General features: G+C 37.2%; 1 protein-coding gene across 1 annotated transcript in view; it reads right to left on the minus strand.

The window, feature by feature from the left end:
* Positions 1–27,263, minus strand: part of MAP3K2 (mitogen-activated protein kinase kinase kinase 2) — a 96,577-nt gene that overhangs the window by 10,060 nt on the left and 59,254 nt on the right. Inside the window, 9 exon segments of the mRNA XM_055316050.1 lie at positions 11,636–11,765; positions 16,522–16,653; positions 17,033–17,181; positions 18,313–18,519; positions 19,509–19,601; positions 19,765–19,832; positions 21,446–21,525; positions 22,362–22,462; positions 22,465–22,491. Of these exon segments, the coding sequence (XP_055172025.1) occupies positions 11,636–11,765; positions 16,522–16,653; positions 17,033–17,181; positions 18,313–18,519; positions 19,509–19,601; positions 19,765–19,832; positions 21,446–21,525; positions 22,362–22,462; positions 22,465–22,491 (987 nt within the window).

Here is a 27,263-nt window from a genome sequence, read left to right on the forward strand (position 1 = left end):
ACCACCGCAACTGCAGAAAATTACTTAGCAGACTCTTCAGTCTGTTTCCAAAATTAGGCTGCTTTTTCGTCGCCCCAACTGTACCTGGCATAATGCCAGTCACACAGCCAGGGCTCATTAAGGATTTATTGCACAAACACTGAATTTTGAGAGTCAGCTGTGTGTACCTTTGACCTAAGAAGATTCACCAACTGTAAAGGACTGGGGCTGGGAGGAGGTGAGGATGACTAAGAAGAAAAAGGAGAGAAGGGATAAGAATGTGAATCTCAGAGAAGGACACAGAAACCAACAACAGGTTCGTGGCCCCACTTTCTGTCACAAAGCAAGAAGCCCATGCTGCAGCTAATTTCCCTAAGAAGCTAGCTTCTTCTCGGGAACTTCCTGTGGACTTTCATAATCAACAACTTCTAACAGTTTCCCCATTACTGTAACTTAATGTTAGTTATCTTGCATTTTATAGTTTTTCTTAGTATTAGATTTTGTTTTATACTAATTTTATTTCTCAATTTCTCTACATACTTTAAATCTCTTCTAAGTAAGCTTTGAGCTTTCAGTCTTAAAATTTCATTTACTTTTATAATAAACTTTTAATTGTATTTACTACAAACTGACCTTGATTGCGTGGTAGTGTGAGGTAGTGTTTGCTGAACTCCCCACTGTTGAGTTACTTTTCTCCCCTTTCCATACAGCACTCTTTCGAAGTAGTTTATCATGTCCAGCCCACAATCTAGGTACGAGGACTTATGCTCCAAGCCAAGTAGCTACATAAATTGTTTGTAATTATTCTGCATGGGACATTTGTCTCCTCTCTCACATTTATTCACTCAACCTTCCATTTGTACATTTGTATCAGTATGACCACATGGATATTTATTTTGTTCTTTGAGGTATAATCAAATAATGACTTTTTTTTTTTTTTCTCAAGTTGTTCCAGCTTTGGCCATTGGGAGCTTTTGTATTGGCTTCTGTGTCCCTCAGCCATACCCTGAATCATTGTTTCGTGTGAGGTTTTTATTTTTTAAGTGTTTTCTTACTTTCTGGCACTAAAAGATGCTCTGGGCTCATCCTATGTATTTCCTGCATCAGTCCTAGAATCAATCATTCCTTCAAGGAGTCCTGGTTCCTTTTAGTGGAGAATGGTCTAACAGAAATCAAGATCTAGGTGCTAGATTCATTTATTTTTTTTCTCTCTTCTCCTTTTTGTCATTTTTTAAAACTCCATCTTTCTTCTAGAATTATAAAGCTGGTTTCTGTCTTATGGACATAAATTATTTTCATTCTCATTTTTAAGTCTTCCATAACCTTAACCATATTTTATATTTAAAAAGAAACCCCACACTCTTTATTTGTCCTTTTATCCTTTTTTTTTTTAATGGCTCCTAAGAAGGAGAGTGAATAGTAGAGAAAATCTGCATTATAGAACAGAGAGAATGTAGACTGTGCGTCCTCCCCATGGACTTCAGTACTTGTCCTTCTGTTCTCCCAGCAAATTCCCCAGCCTAGTCAATCATGGCTCCCTAAAGCCTCTCTCCAGGAAGGGTCCTGGATCCATTCTCTGAATGCTATAAGCCTAAGTGCACCATAGTACCAGTGACCCTCAAAAACAGCACTGCTTATTTAACATCTCCCACCATCCAAAACTTACAGAATGATTCTATCAAAAAAAAACCCAGTGACGGTAAAATATTTAGCCAAAGGAAGGACAACAAACAAGCCACTTTTTACTATGAGCTGGGAAAGAATAGTCCTAGGCAGGTCACAGACTGGGAGAGTCATAGAGTTTCACCAGTGGTGAAACAATGCCTACTCATATGAAGGACTGAAAAGAAAATGTATAGCCAACCTTCCAAAATAACTTTCTAATATTTTAAAGTTTATTTTTACTATATTAAAAGTAAGCGCTTTAGGAAACTTTTCAAACATACAAAAGCAGACGGGATAGTATACATACCCATAACCCAGCCCCAATCATCAGGACAATCTTCCCCCACCATACATACTGCTAGCCACTCCCTCCTCCCTCCCATATTATCTGAAGCAAATTCAACACATCATGATTAATAAACAGTTTACTACATGTCTTTAAAATATAAACTCTAAAAAAAATAAGTAAAAAAATAATAATATAAACTCTTCTCACACCTAAGATAATGGACAATAACTCCTTAATATTATATACTATTTTTAACATTTAAAAAAAATCAAAATCTAAATAAAGTCTATCCATCATACATTGAGACTCACTGATATATCTTTCAAGTCTTTCTTAAAGTTCCCTCCAATCTCGTTTTTTCCTTTATAATTTATGAAGAATCTAAGTTGTTTCTTGTAGCTTTCTTATGGTCTAGATCTTGCTAACTCCATCCCAAGGAGTCATTTAACATGTTATCTGTCCATAACTCAGTAGTTGAACCTAGAGGCTTGATCAGATTTGGGTTCAATTTCTTTGGCAAGCGAAACTATTTAAATAAATGATGTATTATTGTACAAATAGGAAGTACATAATGCTGGAATGTCTCTCTTTTAGTGATGTCAGCAACTGTTCATATTTAATGTTTAGATCTATTAATACCTTAGTAGCAAAATGGTACTATTCTATTATTCCTTTTTCATTTGTTAACCAACATACGTCTATACAGATAAGTTTCCTTTCATCTACTTTTTAGTCCTCAGTAATAGAGTTTGTAACAGAAAAGCAGAATACATATGAAGTAAGTTGGTTCCCTAGGAACAATGATCAATTAGTTTTTATGTTAAGTTGCATTATGAACTCATGGGTTTAAACTTTAAAAGCAACCAACTATCTTTCCTTTTCCCTCACCATTTAAAACCTGCACAATGAAAAAAATAAAACTAAAAATAAATAAAAACTGTACATTATAAAATTTTGGGAAATACAGAAAAAGTAAAAGTATGCAAAGAAAACAGCTATCACTCGTCCTGCCATTTGGAAATAATCACTATTAATTATATGGAAATTCTTCTCCTGGGTCATATTTTAATTTTGCAAACTTGAGACCACGTTGCATATCCATTTTTATATCTTGCTTTTCTCTTAACAGATCTATTTGCCCTGTAATGCTTTTAAATCTGCTTGCTTCTAGCCTCATTTACCAGGATAGTTTATCACTCTTTCTGGCAAGGTCAGAAAAGGACCCCCTGGAGGGTTGCTGCCCTCAGTTCCTTTACTTTTCTCATTATGAAAACTAAAGAGAAACTGGCCTGAACAGAGATTATTCCCAATAGAATCATTTGCAAACAATTTCCCTATGAGGTTCTGTAAGCTATCAGATTTTGTACTTGACTAGTGAGGTCTGCCTAAGCCGAGCAGATCTTAAGGTGAAAAGCTCCTATTTCTTTTAGATCTGGAGCCATGTCCTCATCCTCTCACACTCACTAGCAAGCTCCATTCCATACAAGAGATCTGGCTCAGGCATTCTATAACAGATTCTACTCTATCACCAGAAACTGGATAGAATGTTCTCTTTGCCCTGAATATGGCCATATTTATGATGTGACATATACAAGAAGGAAGTAAATACCCAATAGCTCAAAAAAGTCCCTCAAAACTAATAAAAATGTATTTTTAATTTATTATTTACAGTTGACCCTAACACAAGAGTTAGTGGCACCTCCTCCCCACCACCTCAGTGCAATTGAAAATCCACATATAGGGCAGCCCGGGTGGCTCAGGGGTTTAGCACCGCCTTCAGCCCAGGGCCTGATCCTGGAGACCCAGGACTGAGTCCCATGTCGGGCTCCCTGCATGGAGCCTGCTTCTCCCTCTGCCTGTGTCTCTGCCTCTCTCTCTGTGTGTGTCTTTCATGAATAAATAAATAAAATAAAATAAAAAATCCACATAAAAAAAAAAAGAAAGAAAATCCACATATAACTTCTGAAAATTCTAGAAATTTTAACTACTTATAGCCTATTGTTGACTGGAAACTTACTGATAACATACAGTTAACACACATTTTGTATATTATATGTATTATATACTGTATTCTTACAATAAAGTAAGCTACAGAAAAGGTTAAGAAAGTCATAAGGAAAATACATTTAGAGAACTGCACTTAATGAAAAAAAAATCCACAAATAGTTGGACCCACAGAGTTCAAACTTGTGTTGTTCAAGGGTCAACTGTGTGTGTGCATATTTATCCTTACTGACTGATTAAATAAAGTGATCATTAAATATGGATCACAACACAGTATTTATAGAATGAGATCTCTGGGTATGCTCTACAGTACAAAGTTTTAAGCACTCTCAAATTTGAAACACCTCTGCCAACTGCTTTGGTCTCATGTCATGCCCTTCCCTTACATACCGGATCCCTGAAAACAGTTGTTTTTTACTTTTTTTTAAAGATTTTTATTTATTTATTCATGAGAGACACAGAGAGAAAGAGAGAGAGAGAAAGAGAGAGAAAAAAAAAAGGCAGAGACACAGGCAGAGGGAGAAACAGGATCCATGCAGGAAGCCCGATGCAGGACTAGATCCCGGGTCTCCAGGACCACACTTTGGGCTGAAGGCGGCACTAAACCACTGAGCCACCGGGGCTGGCCCTATTTTAGAGTTTTAAAAGTGGGTTTAACTGAGTTGGAGTTCATCAAAGCTCAGTCTCTCTTCTTCCCTCCTCTTACTCTCTCCGTAGGTAATGGCATCCATTCCCATGGCTTTAAATATGATCTCAATATCAAGTATGTCATCATCATAGCTAACTCTCAAGTGTTTTCTAAATACAATGTTTTAAGCATATTATACACATTAACTCATGTAATCCTTACAAAAATCCTATGAGTTGGACACTATTATTACCCTCCTTAAAAATGAGGAACTGTAGCACAGAGAGATTATGTATCCTGTCCAAGGTCACACAGTGATAGAGCCCAAATTTGCGGGGGCAGGGCAAAATGGCGGATGAGCAGGGTCCCCAAGTTACCTGTCCCCACCAAATTACCTCGATAACCTTCAAATAATCGTGAAAATCTACGAATTCGGCCTGAGATTTTTTTTTTTAATTTTTATTTATTTATGATAGTCACACAGAGAGAGAGAGGCAGAGACACAGGCAGAGGGAGAAGCAGGCTCCATGCACCGGGAGCCCGACGTGGGATTCGATCCCGAGTCTCCAGGATCGCGCCCTGGGCCAAAGGCAGGCGCCAAACTGCTGCGCCACCCAGGGATCCCTCGGCCTGAGATTTAAAGAGAGAACAGCTGGAATGCTACAGTGAGAAGAGTTCATGCTTCTATCAAGGTAGGAAAATGAGGAAAAAATAAAGAAACAAAAGGCATCCAAGGGGAGTAGCCCTGCGAGGACCAGGATAAGGCCGGGGGCAGTGTCCCCAGGACAGGAAAGCCTCACCTGGAGAGGCAGGAGTTTCACCAATCTTCCCGGCAGAAAGGCGCTCACAGGGAGTTAGAGCAGGACCCCGGAAGGGGCGGGGATGCCCTCAGGCTCCCGGGGACACTACCAGCAACTGCGCCCCAGGGAGAGCACTCCACACCCCGCGGCCAAGCTCCCTAAAGTGCGACAGCATGTGAATGGCGGGGGCCCCAGGAGCACCTCGGAGGCGGCTCCAGCAGAGGCTCTGCGTGGAGGGGGCTGCGCATCTGGGAGCGGGAATCCAACAGCGTAGGCCCGGGAGCACAGGGCGTCAGGGACACATCCCAGGATCCGGCGCTTCCCCGGGGACAGGCAGAAGCCAGGAGGGCACAGGACAGCAAGGACACTCCTGCTCCAGCTGAGCAGATCAGCAGCCCCGCCCCAGGAGCATCCAGGCCCCTGCAGACTGAGAGCTCCGTAGTTACTGTGGGAGCTGAATCCAGGGCTTCAGCACTGGCCACCCCACTGCTGTTGTTCCTCCTGGGGCCTCACAGGAAAAACAACCCCCACTGAGCCTCACAGTGGCCTCACCAGATAAACAGCTTAAACATCTTTCACTAAGCCCTGCAACAGGCAGGGGGCTGAGCAGCTCCCCCAAGTGCTAACACCTGAAAATCACAGCAGGCCCCTCCCCCAGAAGACCACCTAGACGGACAGGGGAAAAACAAATTATTGACCAAGCAGCACTGGAAAGTTCCAGGGGAAGTCGAGGGATTTACAGTATACAGAATCAGAGGATACTCCCCCTTGTTTTTTTTTTTTTTTCGTTTTGTTTTTTGATTTCTGTTTGCTTCGCCTCCCCCCCCCCTTTTTCTTCTTTTTTTTCTTTTTTCTTTCTTCTCTCTTTTTCTCCTTTTCCCAATACAGCTTGTGTTTGGCCACTCTACACTGAGCAAAATGACTAGAAGGAAAACCTCACCTCAAAAGAAAGAATCAGAAACATTCCTCTCTCCTACAGAGTTACAAAATCTGGATTACAATTCAATGTCAGAAAGCCAATTCAGAAGCACTATTATAAAGCTACTGGTGGCTCTAGAAAAAAGCATAAAGGACTCAAGAGACTTCATGACTGCAGAATTTAGATCCAATCAGGCAGAAATTAAAAATCAATTGAATGAGATGCAATCCAAACTAGAAGTCCTAATGACAAGGGTTAACGAGGTGGAAGAACGAGTGAGTGACATAGAAGACAAGTTGATGGCAAAGTGGGAAACTGAGGAAAAAAGAGACAAACAATTAAGACCATGAAGATAGATTAAGGGAAATAAACTACAGCCTGAGGAAGAAAAACCTACGTTTAATTGGGGTTCCCGAGGGTGCCGAAAGGGCCAGAGGGCCAGAATATGTATTTGAACAAATCATAGCTGAAAACTTTCCTAATCTGGGAAGGAAAATAGGCATTAAGATCCAGGAAATAGAGAGATCGCCCCCCTAAATTCAATAAAAACCGTTCAAAACCTCGACATTTAATAGTGAAGCTTGCAAATCCCAAAGATAAAGAGAAGATCCTTAAAGCAGCAAGAGACAAGAGATCCCTAACTTATACGGGGAGAAGTATCAGATTAACAGCAGACCTCTCCACAGAGACCTGCCAGGCCAGAAAGGGCTGGCAGGATATATTCAGGGTCCAAAATGAGAAGAACATGCAACCAAGAATACTTTATCCAGCAAGGCTCTCATTCAAAATGGAAGGAGAGATAAAGAGCTTCCAAGACAGGCAGGAACTGAAAGAATATGTGACCTCCAAACCAGCTCTGCAAGAAATTTTAAGGGAGACTCTTAAAATTCCCCTTTAAGAAGAAGTTCAGTGGAACAATCCACAAAAACAAGGACTGAATAGATATCATGATGACCCTAAACTCATATCTTTCGATAGTAACTCTGAACGTGAATGGGCTTAATGACCCCATCAAAAAGCGCAGGGTGTCAGATAAAAAAGCAGAACCCATCTGTTTGCTGTCTACAAGAGACTCATTTTAGACATAAGGACACCTACAGCCTGAAAATAAAAGGTTGGAGAACCATTTACCATTCAAATGGTCCTCAAAAGAAAGCAGGGGTAGCCATCCTTATATCAAATAAACTAAAATTTACCCCGAAGACTGTAGTGAGAGATGAAGAGGGACACTATATCATACTTAAAGGATCTATCCAACAAGAGGACTTAACAATCATCAATATATATGCCCTGAATGTGGGAACTGCCAAATATACCAATCAATTAATAACCAAAATCAAGGCATACTTAGATAATAATACACTTATACTTGGTGACTTCAATCTAGCGCTTTCTACACTTGATAGGTCTTCTAAACACATCTCCAAATAAACAAGAGCTTTAAATGATACACTGGACCAGATGGATTTCACAGATCTCTACAGAACTTTACATCCAAACGCAACTGAATACACATTCTTCTCAAGTGCACATGAAACTTTCTCCAGAATAGATCACATACTGGGTCACAAATCAGGTCTGAACCGATACCAAAAGATTGGTTATTCTGTGTATTCTCAGACCATAATGCCTTGAAATTAGAACTAAATCACAACAAGAAGTTTGGAAGGATTTCAAACACGTGGAGGTTAAGGACCATCCTGCTAAAAGATGAAAGGGTCAACCAGGAAATTAAGGAAGAATTACAAAGATTCATGGAAACTAATGAGAATGAAGATACAACTGTTCAAAATCTTTGGGATACAGCAAAAGCAGTCCTGAGGGGGAAATACATCGCAATACAAACATCCATCCAAAAACTGGAAAGAACTCAAATACAAAAGCTAACCTTACACCTAAAGGATCTAGAGAAAAAAATAGCGAATAGATCCTACAACCAGCAGAAGAAGAGAGTTAATAAAGATTCGAGCTGAACTCAACAAAATCGAGACCAGAAGAACTGTGGGACAGATCAACAGAACCAGGAGTTGATTCTTTGAAAGAATTAATAAGATAGATAAACCATTAGCCAGCCTTATTAAAAAAAAGAGAAGACTCAAATTAATAAAATCATGAATGAGAAAGGAGAGATCACTACCAACACCAAGGAAATACAAATGATTTTAAAAACATATTATGAACAGCTATACACCAATAAATTAGGCAATCTAAAAGAAATGGACACATTTCTGGAAAACCACAAACTACCAAAACTGGAACTGGAAGAAATAGAAAACTGAACAGGCCAATAACCAGGGAGGAAATTGAAGCAGTCATCAAAAACCTCCCAAGACACAAAAGTCCAGGGCCAGATGGCTTCCCTGGGGATTCTATCAAACGTTTAAAGAAGAAATCATACCTATTCTACTAAAGCTGTTTGGAAAGATAGAAAGAGATGGAGTACTGCCAAATTCGTTCTATGAGGCCAGCATCACCTTAATTCAAAAACCAAAGACCCCACCAAAAAGGAGAATTATAGACCAATATCCCTGATGAACATGGATGCAAAAATGCTCAACAAGATACTAGCCAATAGGATCCAACAATACATTAAGAAGATTATTCACCATGACCAAGTGAGATTTATCCCCGGGATGCAAGGCTGGTTCAACACTCGTAAAACAATCAATGTGATTCATCATATCAGCAAGAGAAAAACCAAGAACCATATGATCCTCTCATTAGATGCAGAGAAAGCATTTGACAAAATACAGCATCCATTCCTGATCAAAACTCTTCAGAGTGTAGGGATAGAGGGAACATTCCTCGACATCTTAAAAGCCATCTACGAAAAGCCCACAGCAAATATCATTCTCCCACAGCACTGGGAGCCTTTCCCCTAAGATCAGGAACAAGACAGGGATGTCCACTCTCACCACTGCTATTCAACATAGTACTGGAAGTCCTAGCCTCAGCAATCAGACAACAAAAAGAAATAAAACACATTCAAATTGGCAAAGAAGAAGTCAAACTCTCCCTCTTTGCCAATGACATGAAACTCTACATAGAAAACCCAAAAGCCTCCACCCCAAGATTGCTAGAACTCATACAGCAATTTGGTAGCGTGGCAGGATACAAAATCAATGCCCAGAAGTCAGTGGCATTTCTATACACTAACAATGAGACTGAAGAAAGAGAAATTAAGGAGTCAATCCCATTTACAATTGCACCCAAAAGCATAAGATACCTAGGGATAAACCTAACCAAAGAGGTAAAGGATCTACACCCTAAAAACTATAGAACACTTCTGTAAGAAATTGAGGAAGACACAAAGAGATGGAAAAATATTCCATGCTCATGGATTGGCAGAATTAATATTGTGAAAATGTCAATGTGACCCAGGGCAATTTACACATTTAATGCAATCCCTATCAAAATACCATAGACTTTCTTCAGAGAGTTGGAACAAATTATTTTAAGACTTGTGTGGAATCATAAAAGACCCCGAATAGCCAGGGGAATTTTAAAAAAGAAAACCATAGCTGGGGGCATCACAATGCCAGATTTCAGGTTGTACTACAAAGCTGTGGTCATCAAGACAGTGTGGTACTGGCACAAAAACAGACACATAGATCAATGGAACAGAATAGAAAATCCAGAAGTGGACCCTCAACTTTATGACCAACTAATATTTGACAAAGCAGGAAAGACTATCCACTGGAAAAAAGACAGTCTCTTCAATAAATGGTGCTGGTAAAATTGGACATCCATATGCAGAAGAATGAAACTAGACCACTCTCTTGCACCAGACACAAAGATAAACTCAAAATGGATGAAAGATCTAAATGTGAGACAAGATTCCATCAAAATCCTAGAGGAGAACACAGGCAACACCCTTTTTGAACTCGGCCACAGTAACTTCTTGCAAGATACAACCACGAAGGCAAAAGAAACAAAAGCAAAAATGAACTATTGGGACTTCATCAAGATAAGAAGCTTTTGCACAGGAAAGGATACAGTCAACAAAACTCAAAGACAACCTACAGAATGGGAGAAGATATTTGCAAATGATGTATCAGATAAAGGGCTAGTTTCCAAGATCTATAAAGAACTTATTAAACTCAACAGCAAAGAAACAAACAATCCAATCATGAAATGGGCAAAAGACATGAAGAGAAATCTCACAGAGGAAGACACAGACATGGCCAATAAGCACATAAGAAAATGCTCTGCATCACTTGCCATCACGGAAATACAAATCAAAACCACAATGAGATACCACCTCACACCAGTGAGAATGGGGAAAATTAACAAGGCAGGAAACCACAAATGTTGGAGAGGATGCGGAGAAAAGGGAACCCTCTTACACTGTTGGTGGGAATGTGAACTGGTGCAGCCACTCTGGAAAACTTTGTGGAGGTTCCTCAAAGAGTTAAAAATAGATCTGCCGTACGACTCAGCAATTGCACTGCTGGGGATTTACCCCAAAGATACAGATGCAATGAAACGCCGGGACACCTGCACCCCGATGTTTCTAGCAGCAACATCCACAATAGCCAAACTGTGGAAGGAGCCTCGGTGACCATCGAAAGACGAATGGATAAAGAAGATGTGGTTTATGTACACAATGGAATATTACTCAGCCATTAGAAACGACAAACACCCACCATTTGCTTCAATGTGGATGGAACTGGAGGGTATTATGCTGAGTGAAATAAGTCAATCGGAGAAGGACAAACATTATATGGTCTCATTCATTTGGGGAATATAAAAAATAGTGAAAGGGAATAAAGGGGAAAGGAGAAAAAATAAGTGGGAAATATCAGAAAGGGAGACAGAACATGAAAGACTCCTAACTCTGGGAAACGAAGTAGGGGGGTGGAAGGGGAGGTGGGCGGGGGGTGGGGGTGACTGGGTGGTGGGCACTTGACGGGATGAGCACTGGGTGTTATTCTGTACGTTGACAAATTGAACACCAATAAAAAATAAATTTATTAAAAAATAAATAAAATAAAATCTAAAAAGAAAAAAAAATTTGCATCAGGCCATCTGGTGTCAGGGCCTCCACTCTTAACCCCTGTATTCTAATGCCTATGTTTGATGTATGAAAACAAGGTCTCATTTTTATGATCATTTGAACTATACTGCTTATGTGAACATCCCCCCACACAGATAAGCTACCCACTTGTTGAGATGTGAACATTAGGACTAGTCAGAATATTGACTAAGTGAGTGAGAAAGCAAAATTATTTCCTAAGATGTTTTGAAGGTAGATGTATTAACTTAGATGTTAAATTTCTTAATCCTATTGCTTGTTTCATTCAAATTCACAAAAATAACTGGGTTCTTAAAAAAAATACTCTATTACTTACCTTTGATATCTCTATGAACAATCATATTACTGTGCAAATAATGTACGCCCTCCAGGATCTGACGAGTGTATTTCCTAGTCACATTCTCAGTAAGAGCTCCATATGCTTTTAATTGGTCCTTAATTGAACCCTAAGATAAAAGAAACCAAAAAGAAAACTATGGTATGGTTTGAAATGAAAATCACTATTAAATCTTTATATTTAAAAGGATCTGTAGTTTATGAGTGGGAGGCTTTAGTTGGGAGAGTACAGGAATTCTCAGTAAGGATATTATATGCTATCTAATTTAACATAAACTCTATATTCCCTGACTAGAATTGTGGAAGAGTATGGTCACAGCTGAAAGAAGCCCTTAAAACTATTTTTTGACTGATGCCCATTTTTTCCATAACTATATTGGTTCTATCTCTTGTCCTTGCAATTATGTTATTTAAAATCTTGCTTTTTTTGCCCTGAATGGATTTTTGTTTTTCCTACTTGCTCTTCTCTATATGTCCTACTTTTTTTTTTTAAGATTTATTTATTCATGAGAGAGATAGAAAGAGAGGCAGAGACATAGGCAGAGAGAGAAGCAGGCTCCCTGCAGGGTGCTCGATGTGGGACTTGATCCCAGGACCCCAGGATCACGACCTGAGCCAAAGGCACTCAACCACTGAGCCACCCCGGTACCCTCATTCTACTAAATTTAATGGGAGAAATTACATAAGCATCGTTCACAAACTTGGAAATTCAGTAAAGATAATGAGGGACAAAATCTTTCTTTTTGATTTTATTTTATTTTTTTAAAGATTGATTTATTTATTCATTCAGAGAGAGCGAGAGAGAGGCAGAGACACAGGCAGAGGGAGAAGCAGGCTCCATGCAGGAAGCCCAATGTGGGACTCGATCCTGGGTCTCCAGGATTACTCCCCAGGCTGCAGGCGGTGCTAAACCGCTGTGCCACCGGGGCTGCCCAATCTTTCTTTTTTAAACAGAGAATATATCCAAATGTTTCTGCCCTTCCTTGAGTTTTGGCTAACAGTGTACTATGTCACATGAAAGTAGATCCTTAGACTTTTTACATGCTTAACCATTTGCTGTTTCTGCTATTCATGAGCAATCTTTGAAGGGACAGCAAGATGTAATTCTACTGACTCAAACTTGCAAACACATGTGTGGAAAGCCTTAGGCAGCCAAGTACCTATACCTATAAGTCAACGTGGCTTGTTTGTTCAGTCTACTAATTGTGTCTCTCCTTGTAGTAATACACAAAACAACACAGCTAGAACTGAGCTGTCCAAATAATAAGCCCCCAAACACTCATAGGCAGCAAAATGACTGGTGAACTTAAGGCTTTTCTGGGCTTTGGGCAGTTGGACCAATGGTCTACAGCTGCTAACAGCTCCATCAGCGCTCTCTATTTACTCTTGTGTATCAAAAAAAGTTATCGGGGAATCCCTGGGTGGCTCAGTGGTTTAGCTCCTGCCTTCAGCCCAGGGTGTGATCCTGGAGTCCTGGGATCGAGTCCCACATCAGGCTCCCTGCATGGAGTCTACTTCTCCCTCTGCTTGTGTCTCTGCCTCTCTCTCAATCTCTCTCTCTCTCTCTCTCTCTCTCTCTCTCTCTGTCTTTCATGAATAAATAAATAAAATCTTTAAAAAAATAATAGCAGAAAAGGAAAAAATGTAAAAAAAAAAAAAGTTATTTTCCTCAGTGTGAACAAGGAGAATGGGTTGCAAAGTAGTGTACCAGCTAAAAATTGTGTGTGTGTGTGTGTGTGTGTGTGTGTGTGTGTCACACAAAAAGAGAAATCATCTGCTAGTCCAGGTACTGAAAATAACGTTATGGTTCTATTCTGAAAGTAGTTCTAGATAAACTAAGGACTAGAATGTATTTGAGAAAACTGAAAAGCAGTAACAATTTTGGCAAAGCATGAAATCTAGTTGCACAAAGAAATGAATCATACTAAATTTATTTATTTATTTGTTTGTTAAGACTTTATTTACTTACTCATGAGAGAAAGAGAGAGAGAGGCAGAGACACAGGCAGAGGGAGAAGCAGGCTCCCCATGGGGAGAGCCCGATGGGGGACTTGATCCAGGGCTTGGGGATCACGACCTGAGCCAAAGGCAGATGCTCAATCACTGAGCTACCCAGGTACCCCATCCTACTAAATTTAATGAGAAAAATTTATAGCATCATTCACAAACTTAGAAATTCAGTAATGTCTAAGATGATGTGCATCTGGCCCATATATGCCTATGCTTGGCATATGTGTGATTCATTTTAAGACTGATGAACTATTATTAATTTAGTAAAATGATTTCAGTGACAACCTATACTTTTAAGAGATAGCTGCCTTTACAAAACCAAGTAAAGTTAATGAGAAACATGAACTAACATCTCTCCTGAATACACCACCTTAGTCTTAAGATTGCTAAATCTATAAGATTACTCATCTCCATTTGTGATGTAAATCAGTTCTAGCCAATTAAACCATTTAATCTTATCTTCAATAATGTGGGTCTCTATTCACACTTAGAATTAATTTTTCTTTTTTTTAAACTATTTTATTTATTTATTCATGAGAGACAAAGAGAGGCAGAGACACAAGCAGAGGGAGAAGCAGGCTCCATGCAAGGAGCCTGATGTGGGAATCGATCTGGGGACTCCAGGATCACACGCCCTGAGCCAAAGGCAGACTCTTATCTGCTGAGCCACCCAGGCGTGCCTTAATTTTTATTTCTAATTCAGATATTTATTGCCCAAACAGTAATGGAAATCTAAATAAAAGAAAAATCAATCATAATCTCAACATAACACATTTTCAAGTTTCTTGGGTCCTTGTCCAAATTCAGATATTTTTAAAATAGCCTCATCACTGTTTAAAAGCATTTTATATTCTTTTTCTTACTTCTTCCAACTTTGCTACATAGCCTTCGTGATTTTAATATATTCTCTTGGGCAATGCCATCATAATTTACTTTCACTGTGAGTACTGATATTTCCATCACAGATTTGTTTTCCAAAGGTACTTAAAAAACAAACTAATTTACTTTGTCAACAGGATCTTTGAAAATACAAAGTAGCAGTGATGTGTAACTATAAACAATTGTGTCACTATAAAAATTAATTATTCATGATGATAAGAAAGAAAGTAAACTTAACTGTTGATCTTATGAAACCGGATGATAGTTTCATCATAGTCTTAATGACTATGACTATCAGACTATGACTGACTATGACTATCAGAAACTGATTCATAGTTTTACAGATCCATAGCTTAAACTGCAACCTTGTACATGAAACATACAATTCTAATAAACAATCTACTTAGGGAAACCTGCGTGGCTCAGCGGTTAGCCTGCTTCTCCCTTTGCCTATGTCTCTGCCTCTCTCTCTTTTTACCACTCATAAATAAATAAAATCTTTAAAAAAATTTACTTAAAGACCCATAAATCAAGTAATATACCATATATACTACCAATTAAATTATACGAATGCATGTATTTTTATTTGTTTTGTTTTTTTTTTTTTTTAATTTTTATTTACTTATGATAGTCACAGAGAGAGAGAGAGAGAAAGGCAGAGACACAGGCAGAGGGAGAAGCAGGCTCCATGCACTGGGAGCCTGACGTGGGATTCGATCCCGGGTCTCCAGGATTGCGCCCTGGGCCAAAAGCAGGCGCCAAACCGCTGCGCCACCCAGGGATCCCCGAATGCATGTATTTTTAAATGAGTAAATATACCACCATCTTGAAAATCATTAATACTAAAATGTGCTCTACAAATACTAAAAACAACATAGAGGGAATGACAGTTTACAAGTCACATTTTGCAGCTCCTACTGAAACTACTGACTCAGGCAATGATTACCAATCTGTGTTAAAAACCTTAGATGGTGGAAAAGGAACTGGAAACTGTGTTCTTTTTATTCTTTAAAGATTTATTTATTTGAGAGAGAGAGAGAGAGAGCACGTGAGTATGTGAGTTGGGGGAGGAGCAGACGGAGAGAATCTTCAAGCAGACTTCCTACTGAGCATGGAGCTGAAAGTAGGGTGCAGGGTTTAATCTCACAAGCCATGAGATCATGATGTCAGCTGAAAAAGTTGGACACTTAACCGACTGAAATACCCAGGCACCCCAGGAACTAGATAGTCTTATGTGCTAATAGCCCAGATTACTTTCTGGTCCTCAAGAAAAAAACAAAACCTTACATTGGAGAAATCTGGATGTTGATCATCCTAACCTAGCACTCAATCTTTGCATCACTAACAGTAGAACCACTAGAAATTGTATGTCTCCTAATGCGATGCAACACAAGATGCACAGCATCATTAGAATGCATCACAGATGCACCTAATAAAAAATGCTGAATCTTAATCTAATTTAGATATTAGATCTAACTTGGAGTTTATAGGAAATAAGAGAATAAAGGAACAAATTAAACACTACCATGAGGATGCAATTAGACAAATCTATGAGATGAGATTGTCAACAGAACTAGCCCAGTCTCTTTGTCAAACCTATGTCATGTAAAAAATGTTCTAAGTTAAAAGAGAAGTAAGAGACATAACAGTTAAAGGTAATGTGTGGTCCTGGGCTGGATCCTGGTTTGGATAAACCAGCTATTATGGTTATTTTAAGAGCATTTAGGGAAATCTGAGTATGGACTGCTATGGTACCTATAACTTTAGTATACCTCAGCATTTTTTTTAAATGAGTTAAGAACTACAAAATGAAGATACAAAAAAAAATTATATTACATAGCTCTAATTTAAAACTTTCAAAATGTCTTTAAAGTCCTTAACTACTTTAACATTTTATAATCAGAGTTCTGTTGTTTTTCTTTCCTCAACTAAGACTTTAAAGAGAAAATGTCTATTTTTAAAGGACATAATAACTTACCCCTGGCATATATTCCATAAATATGGAAAGTGTTTTTTCCTGGGGATCCCTCAAACAGCCATAATACTGAACAATTCGCTCATGCAGCAAGTTTTTCAACAACTGAATTTCACACTCAAGTGCATTTACTTCCTGAAAGACAGAACTCACTGTTAAGTCTTTATAGCATTGCTAGTTAAAAGTAAAACATTCGAACTTCATGGACCATCAAGGTGATTTCATTCTGAAATTTTTACTTCCCAAGGAATAAACATTTTAAAGTCTCTAAACAGTAACTTTTGTAACAGTCCTTGATGGTATACTAAAGCAACCCTAAATTAGATAGGAACATTACTGAGCACTAAAAGAGGAAAAAAAAAATCACAGTACAGAGTAAACAAATATATCTAATTATATATGGATTTGTTTTGCAAATAATTTGTATTAAGAAAAAACAAAAACTCTATTGTGTTATATTTAGTAAAAATGCTTTTTATAAATGTGACAAAGTAGCTTGTGCAGTGATTCTTACCTTGCTGGTCTCAGGGCTATCAGGGTCAAACTGAACTTGCTTAACTGCCAATTCTCTTCCTGTATCGACATCATAACAGAGGTAGACCCTGCCAAATGCTCCTTGGCCAAGCAGTTTGCCCAATCTCCAGTTTGTTGGAGCACGAGGTGCTAAAAAAGAATGTTTTCTTAAAATGGAATAGCCAGATGGCACACAAATAGTTAAGAACTAAATGAGTAAACTGTATTAATGATATCCTTAACTGAATACACTTGGATATAAGGGAAAATCATAATCATCCAAATTCATAATGATCACCACTTTGAAAATTTTCCAAGAATTCTAAACACATATAAGGTTCATATATCCCCACATCTTTTTTCCAGTGAGATTATATCTGCTCCCCATTAAAAATGTAAAGCATCTTTCACTGAATCCAAGGTACCACTGATTGTCAGATGCACTACTTTTAATCTTTATTGCAGCAATAATTTTTTTGCATTTTTTCTAATTTCCTTTTTAAAATTTATTTAAATTCAATTTGCCAACATATAGTATAACACCCAGTGTTTATTGCAGCAATATTTGTAATTAGTTTTCCATCTGCTTACAATGTAGAAAGCTATAAAGAATATCACTCTCATTCTAACAAGAGAAAATCTTGAAAGCAGCCAGAGGGGAGAATAAAGAATAAATATATACATAAATATATGTACATAAATTTTAAGTAAATACAGAAGAATAAATATGAGCATTACATCAGACCTTTCCTCAAAAAGTATACAAAAGCAAAAAAAAGGAGGGGGACACTTGACGGGATGAGCACTGGGTGTTATTCTGTATGTTGGTAAATTGAACACCAATAAAAATTAATTTATAAAAAAAAAAAAGAAAGAAAAAAAAACAAAAGCAAAAAAACAAAAACAAAAACAAAAAACAAACAAACAAAAAAGTATACAAAAGCCAGAAGATGATAATGGAGCAATAGCTTTAAAGCACTAACAGAAGAAAAACAAACAAAAAAAAAAATAAACTGCCCATCATTCTATACCCAGAAAAAAAAATCTTTCAGAAATAAAAGGAAAAAAAGGCCTTTTTCAAACAAAAGCTAAAAGAATTCATTACCAGCAGAGTTACATTACAAGAAAGATTAAAAGCAATTCTTTTAAGAATTTGATACCTGAAAGAATCCCAGATCTACATAATCTATAATCTACAAAATCCTGGATCTACAAAAAAAAATATATATATATATATATATTTTCTGCAAAACATTCACTATGTCAATTTCTATTACTTACAGCGGCTGGGTGGGCTGATGTCCATTACAGTCAAAGTAGGATTGTCTATGTCACTTCCCCTTCTTCTTATTCGACTATCATCATACTCTGGGGTAAAGATACTGCTTCCACTACTAGTGCTTAAAGAGTGATCGGTAGGACTGAAACTCACAGGAGACCGGAAGCTGGTCCCCTGAGTCCTTCTAGCTCTTGGAAAAGTTTTACGACCTACAAAATCAAAACAGAATTACCTTAGGACTTTTATTCATGTTAAAATTGAAAGTATTTAAATTTATGACATAAGGTACAGAAGTCTGTCTTGTGACTAGATTTAAGGTTAAGACACTGAAATAGCAATGCTTATTTGATTACATTTTTTAAACTTAAGAGTAATATTTTCTTTTAAAGTTCAAGGGAGGGGATCCCTGGGTGGCTCAGCGGTTTAGTGCCTGCCTTTGGCCCAGGGCGTGATCCTGGAGTCCCGGGATCTAGCCCCGCGTCAGGCTCCCGGCAAGAAGCCTGCTTCTTCCTCCTCCTGTGTCTCTGCCTCTCTCTCTCTCTCTCTTTCTATCATAAATAAATAAATCTTTAAAAAAATAAAGTTCAAGGGAATATCCTTTTTAACACTGGATCATGAAGTCAAAAGTGAAAATACAAGGAAGAGGAAAGGTTAAAAAAGCAAAAATGAAGAGTTGATAAAAAAAATAGGATCTGAATATAAATTCAAGCAATCTCTTGTTAAAACATGCATACGTTCAAAAACATCATTGTACTCCCTCACTTCTGGATAAGAAGGAGGAAAAAATGTACTTTATTCTCATTTCCAATTATAAGAACAAAAACTGGAAAATTAATAGGTAGCAATTTTTTCCATAAAAGTTTAATGCAAGTATGAATTTCATTATCAAGGAGTAATTTTCTAATTAATATCATTCTTTAATTACACCTTTTCTTTTGAGGGAAAGGTAAGTATTATTAGGTAAGTTGCCCTAACCCTAGGTAAGTTGCCTTAGGGCAACTTAATAACATATAATAATAATCTAACCCTAAGATGTAACTACAGTTAGTTCCTTTCAAAAATTGTTTTAAGTAGAAAAGTAAGTGATTTAGGAATGAATTTATTTCTACTGGTTTATTTAAGTATGGTATTTTTAAATTTTGATTATTTTCGAGATTTTTAACAAGCTGTTCTTGTGGTCTAATTGCCAGAAACTTACCATCATTATAGTCTTGATGGTGATATGAAACATGATACCTTCTTGGGTATGTTCCCCCTTTTCCAAATTTCTCAAAGATAGGGTTATCATAGTCTACTGAGACATAAGAAAGTTATATGTTATAAAAAAGTCAAACATTTCTATTAATAAACACATTTACACATTTTTATTCATTTTTTAAAAAAATTCCCTTCTCCCTCTCAGCAAAGCACTATTTAATGACATATTTAAACATTTAGAATATGGATAGTCTAACCTGAAAATTCCTGATGATTATCTGGATAGCTCTGTGCCCTAGGCATTCGTGATTTTGGATAGCTCTCCCTAAAAATAAAAAAATGTCGTGTTAAATGAGCAAAAAGTATGTAAATACATTTAAAATATCAGTATCTGTATGTATGTGTGGTGGAAATTATATGCCTGTGTGTGTGTGTGTGTGTGTACATATATGCAATACTAAGAATAAAGGAGGTCAGTCTGAAATGTTAACTGAAAGAAACTTCTTTTCTAACACTTACTTACTGCACAGAGGCAAAAGCCTGGCTTTTAAAAATAACCTATAGGGTATAGCAGTAAAAATGAAAAGTTTGGGAATTACAGATGTTGGCAAATACTGTGTTTCAACTCTAGCTCTACCACTCAACTAGCATTTGCAACCTTGACATATCACCTTTCTGAGACTATCCATATCTATAAAAACAAGATATTAATTTCCCACTCATCAAGTGTGTGTATATACATAGTGCTCAGGACACTGTCTTTCAAATATTAAGTGCTCAATATATAGCTTTCACATTACTATTTTCCTGAATTTCTTAAAATGTTTCAATTACCTATCTTGACATAGACATGGGCACAAAGGTTTTGTGTGTACAGGTAAATGAAAATTAAATGTGTATTCCTATACAGTATTTGTTATATTTTCAGAATTTGCTTCAAAAAGAAATCCCAGATGAGATCAACTAGGTACACATTTTATGGACTCTGTATGCTACAGGTAAACACTGTCTTTATTGAGACCAGGAAAGAAGAAGCACCTGTAACAAAAAATCCAGCTGCAATTTCATCCAGTTTATATTCCTGAACAGCTATTTCACAAAACACAAGTATTAAATTTTAAATGACAGCCAACATACTGCGCCACAATTACCAAGAAAAATAAGTTATCTATAAGTTAGTGCTAGAATGAACATAATCCTGAACAGGTGAAACAACTCAAGAAACCTCCAAAACTAAATGTATTTTTTTAAAAAGATTTTATTTATTTTTCATGAGAGACACTGAGAGGCAGAGATATAGGCAGAGGCAGAAGCAGGCTCCCTGTGGGGAGGCTGATGTGGGACTGAATCCCAGGACCCAGGGATCATAACTTGAGCTAAAGGCAGACACTCAACCACTGAGCCACCCAGGTGCCCCTAAATGTATTTTTTTTTTAATTTTATCTATTTGAGAGAGAAAGAGAACATGCACGCGCGCACGTGCGTGCACGCGCGCACACACGTCTGCAGGTGGTGGTAGGGGGGTAGGGCAGGTAGGGAGAGGGAGTCCAAGCTGACTTCCCTCTGAGCACGGAGCCTGACATTGAGCTCAATCTCACAACCCTGACATCAGATCTGAGCTGAAATCAGAGTTAGAAGCTCAACCAACTGCACCACTCAGGCACCCCACCAACAGTTTTAAAAGTAAATACACATAAATTCTAAGTTTGCATTTAGCTTCAAACACACAATTTTGGTAAACAGAAATACTCATTATAATCAGATATCATTTTACCTGATAAAGATACTGAGCTCCAAGAGGTTAAGGGATTTGTCCAAACTGTGAAAAAATTCATTTGCCCTAAGTATAGATGAGTATCAATTACATTCCTCTAACATAATATATATACATGCATTTATGCACATATACTAAAAAATAAAAACTATAATCAATATTACCCATCCAAAGGACTATCAAGTGATGGACAACTTCCTGAGCCAGAATTTTCAGGGCTGCTTAAAGACAATGGATCCAGCATCTAGAAAAATAAAGAGTTCCTCCATGATTCAATGTGATATAACAAGCAGTTACTGGGTTTTTTTAAATAGCTTTATTGAGATATAATTCATATAACATAAAATTCACCCATTTAAAGTGTACAATTTAGTGGTTTACAGTATATTGAGAGTTGTGGAAACCTCACCACTATCTGAGAACACTTTCAGTACCCAAAAGAAGACCCCCATATCCAATAGCAGTCACCTCCTCCCAGAGTTTTCATTTTTTAATGTTTCATTTTTTAATGTTTTAAATGTAGTGGTCCCTTTTGTAGGTAGGCTATGACTTCAAAATCTCCTAAGAGAAAAAAATTTTCTCTATGGACTATTAGCTAAATAATTAAAAGCTTAAAGATTTCACATAGTTTTGCTTACTGAACACTGAACAACAGCCCCACTCAAACTGAGAATGACACCATTGACTACCATACTGCTAAAACATTTAAAGATATTTTACAAGGTAGACAAACCTAAGCTTCACAAAGTTAATATCTGCAGTTTTACTGTATCTTTCTAATGTTAATTAAAAATCTGAATGTTAATCCCATGATTACAAACAAATGCATTTAATGAGCAAAATAAGAAAACCAGCCTTATTCCAGCTTTGTTTCTACATGAATACACAGAGGCACATGTAAGTGAGTTAGCATTTTCCTATGTTTTTTACTATTCTGTTCACTTAAGGAAGATACGGGATGGGGAAAAGAGGACACACGGGGACACGGACACACACACACACAAGACGCCAGACAAACCACACAAATCCTTACGACATCCTTTTAAATGAAATGAAAAATGACATCCAACTTTTGCTTACTTGGTCCATGCTCTCTGGAATGAACTCTCCTTCACTGTTGATACTGGTGAATGACCCATTCCGGGCAACTTGGTGTAATTCATCTGGAATGTATCCCGGGGAGGGGAGCTTCTATCTCTACTAGTGGGACCTCAAAGGAAAAAAAATTATACAATTTTATAAATATCATTTGGGAACTAATTTTTGTTTCAATTAAATTTATACACAGGATTTCTGGACCATAATACCAATAATTTCAGCTACTGAAATCCAGTTTTTATTAAAAGTTATCAGAACATTCATTTCTGTAAATCTTCAAATGTATTTATACCTTTCTAAACTCCCAACCCTACTATAATTATTAACTTCACTGTAATATTTATTTATACTTACTAGGTAGTATGTTCCTCTAACTGCTGACAATGGCATTATGGGGCTGATACTATAATAAAGATTTTTAGATGCCACCACTTCTGAACTTCCAAGGGTCACTTTTACTTAGATATGTTACCCTTTAACAGAACATATGGAAGGCATCATAATGTAGTGGAAAGAATGTGGACTTTACACCTGTTTAAATCTCAGTTCTAGTTATTTACCAACTGTATGTCTTTGGTGAAGTTACCCAATCCCCACAAACCCATTTCCTCATCTGTCAACATAAGACTAAACCCCTTCTCTTGTAGAGAACAAGCTTATGGTTGCCAGTGGAGAGGTGGATGTGGGGATGGATGAAACAGGTAAGGGGAATTAAGAGTACACTTATCTTGATGAGTACTGAGAAATGTACAGAATTACTGAATCACTAAATTGTACACCTGAATCTAACATAACACTCTATGTTAATTATACTTGAATTTAAAAAATAGATTAAAAAATACACGGGATCCCTGGGTGGCGCAGCGGTTTGGCGCCTGCCTTTGGCCCAGGGCGCGATCCTGGAGACCCGGGATCGAATCCCACGTCGGGCTCCCGGTGCATGGAGCCTGCTTCTCCCTCTGCCTGTGTCTCTGCCTCTCTCTCTCTCACTGTGTGCCTATCATAAATAAATAAAAATAAAAAAAAATAAAATATTTAAAAAAAAAAATACATAAAGCCAGCACTCAGGGTAAACAAAGACTAAATCCCTCCTTTCCAAGGGCATTGTGATAGTAAAATTGTTCATACTGAACATATGCTATGATCATCTGGCTCCATGATGCTCTTTCCATTCCCTCTCCTTAACCTTTAGAAACCTAAAGTGAGATTACTGCTTAAATCACTTTTAAAAGGTCATATTAGAGTGTTTCCAAATTGGAATTCTGAATTTTATTCTTGGGTACTTTAAAATTAGATTTTATGACAAGCCAGATTCCTGGCATTTAAATTTCTTCACAGTTCAAAAAATCTAATATAGTTCATCTAATTAATCCCATTGTTTCTTATGAAACAATAATCCACTGTATTTTTTACCTGGCTTTATAGAAATAATGTTATGTTTATTAACACAGGTTTCCCCTTTTCTCTCAATATTTTGAAATTAAACGATTTTAAAAAAAGACATGGGGAAGTTATGTGAGCATTTAAGTTTGGGTCAGATTTAAAGCAAAAAGGCAAAAAAAAAACAAAAACAAAAACAAAAAACAAAATAAAGCAAAAAGGCTTTGCTTATAAAAAAGAAGTTGCTATAGGTATATGCCAGCATTTGTTAGTGGGGAGATAGGGAAAAAGAGAACAAAATAATTACCAAGAGATATGCACAGAAAAGATTAACTTTCTACTTGACTCTGAAATAATTAGGAACTCAGCTTCAGGCCAGGGGTTTACTTAAGCTTTGTAACAGCTATGATCACACTGTCCTAAGCATTTTCATTCCTTCCATATACCCTTCTTTATAAAAGAAGATCAATATACTCATTACTAAAAGGAGATAGGGAAGAAAAACTGCTATGAAGTTTCTTCAAAATCTGTTTACTTGATAACACATTTTTCTTTTATTTTAACTAAAGTCTAGTTGACACACAATGTTGTTAACAGTTGCAGGTATACAACATAGTGATCTGACAATTCTAATGCTCACCACTGTTAAGTGTATTTGGCATCATCATATGTTATTACAATATTACTGACTATATTCCCTACACTGTGCTTTTCATTTCTGTGCCTTATTATTTTATAACTGGAATTTTGTGCCTCTTAATCCCCTTCACTTATTTTGTCCAAACCCCCAATCCCCTGACAACGACCAATTTGTTCTCCGTATCTTTCTGGTTTCTGGCTTGTTTATTCATTTGTTTTGTTTTTCAGATTCTACATATAAGTGAAATTGTATGGCATCTGTCTTTGTCTGACTTATTTCACTTAGCATAATACCTTCTAGGTCCACCCGTGTTGCCACAAATGGAATGATCTTATTCTTTTTTATGGCTCAGTAATATAGCACTGTGTATATATTCCACATCTTCTTTATTCATTTATCCACAGACACTTATGTTGCATCATACCTTGGCTATTGCAAATAATGCTATAACAAACATAAAGATGTATTTATCTTTTCAAATTAGCTTTTCTTTGAATTTCTTCATATTTCATTTTCTTTACCAAAAGACACAAGAAAAGATGCTCAACATCACTCCTCATCAGGAAAATGTAAATCAAACCATGATGAGACATCATCTCATACCTATCAGAATGGATAAATCAACAGCACAAGAAACAATAGCTGGAGAAAAAGGATGTAGAGAAAAAAGAACCTTCACGGGACAGTTGGATGCTCAGCGGTTGAGCGTCTGCCTTTGGCTCAGGGCGTGATCCTGGAGTCCCAGAATCAAGTCCTGCATCAGGCTTACTGAATGGAGCCTGCTTCTTTCTTCCTCTTCCTCTTCCTCTCTCTCTCTCTCTCTCTCTCTCTCTCTCTCTCTCTCTCTCTGTGTGTGTGTGTGTGTGTGTCTCTCTCATGAATGAATGAATGAATGAATGAATGAATTAATAATCTTTTTTTTAAGATAAAGACCCTTCATGAACAGTTGGTGGCAATGTAAATTGGTGTAACCACTGTGGAAAACAGTATGGAGGTTCCTCAAAAAATCAGAAATTGAACTACCATATGACCACATAATTCCACTACTGAGTATTTATACCCAATGATAACCCATTTTTCTTAACTTTTGTTGATAACAGGTATGCCAATGCTACTGGTTGAGACCTCCACACCACAGCCTACACTCCTATGTCAAAGGTAGTTTTTCCTATAGCTATCTTTTATGAAAATAATTAAAAAGATAACTGTCAATAAATATGGAAAAAAGATGGGTCATATCTATCAAAGCCATTCCAAGTGTAAAGTGCCAATAAAAGACCAACAGTTTTCTACTACATTACAATTTCTAGTTTCTTCTTATGCTAGCACTGATCTCAACCTGGAATATTTGCTAGCAGGACAACAGTGAGGTATTCAGTACAGTTTTAATTCAAAATGAATTTAAAATGTCAGTTTAACTAATGCATTTGGCTTGTTCTAATGCAGCTACAGTGAACTGACAATTTTTTACTTTAAAATGATAGATACTATAACAAGATGAGGGAATGAAGAAAGAAGTGTATGTTTATTTTTTTAAAAGATTTTACTTATTTATTCATGAGAGACAGAGAGAGGGGGCGGGGGGAGAGGCAGAGACATAGGCAGTGAGAGAAGCAGGCTCCATGCAGGAAGTCTGATGTGAGGCTCGATCCCAGGACTCCAGGATGGTGCCCTGAGCCAAAAGCAGATGCTCAACCACTGAACCACCCAGGCATCCCAGAAATGTTGTTTAATAACAGTCATGTTTTCTAGTTTGAAAAGCAAAATGTTCTTTAAAAGTATTCTTTCAATTTATTACCACAAGAATCCCACGATTTGAAGATAAGAACAAAGTTACTAGTCTCAAGTTAGAGAGCTGGAATTTGAATTCAGGTCTCCCTAAGGTTCTTTCACCAAAATTCTAAACTATACTAAAATATATCTGAATGAAGATAAGCAATTTCTATTTTACTCGTATATCATCTCTGCTGCTCACATTTCCAGCATTTCTGAAACCAAAAGTAACACCTATGTAAGATATACACTTGGAAGTAGTAATAAAATAGCTTCTTCTGAGGGCCAAAACAGAAGATGAATAACAGATTTGGGGGTGGGGTGGGGGTCCAACACACCAATTTAATCTTTTCTTTTGTTATTAAACAATCCTCTTTTGTTCCAGTCTTAGATTCCCAACCATATCTCTTATTTTGCCCCTTCTGCTTCCTGCCCCCTCATCTGTTCACTTCCTCTTCTACTTTTCCTTTTCAAATTCATCCCTCACATGTGTTTTCATGCTGTCTTTAATGATTTCCTTCATTGACTTATCTGTTAAAAAACATTTATACCAGCTATAAAAGCAATGTAATGCTTTTGTCATATAAAAATGCAGATTATCAATGTTTTATACTAACTGAAGAAGATCTGCAGAACTGGGGAGTCAGAGCACCTCTGCCTTGCCCATACCTCTCTATTAGGCCTCCTTAAAACCAGTACAAAAGATCCACGGTTTCTTTGTACTACAAGCTTAATTTTAACAATATCTTATTAATGATGAATACTGACTACTAATAAAGCAATAATCTGGAAACTCTTAATTCATTTTGATAGTACTACAATAACTAAAACTTAGAGAAAGGCTTATGAATTCAGTCCATCCAATTTAGTTTTAGCATATGAGAATTACTTCTTTTATTTCCTTCCCTTTAGTTTATTTGTACAATTAAAACCTCTTTGAGGTTTTACTTAAATTTGTTAAATATTACAATACCTTAGATACATAAAGAAACCAAATATTTAAGTTGGAGATTGTCAATCTTGTAACACTTGACAAAACTTTTCAAAGGACCTCAGAAACTAGAACAGAGTGAGAAAAATTAGAGTAGAGG

The sequence above is a fragment of the Nyctereutes procyonoides genome, unplaced genomic scaffold, assembly GCF_905146905.1.
Source record: "Nyctereutes procyonoides isolate TBG_1078 unplaced genomic scaffold, NYPRO_anot_genome, whole genome shotgun sequence".
Classification (NCBI taxonomy): Eukaryota; Metazoa; Chordata; class Mammalia; order Carnivora; family Canidae; genus Nyctereutes; species Nyctereutes procyonoides.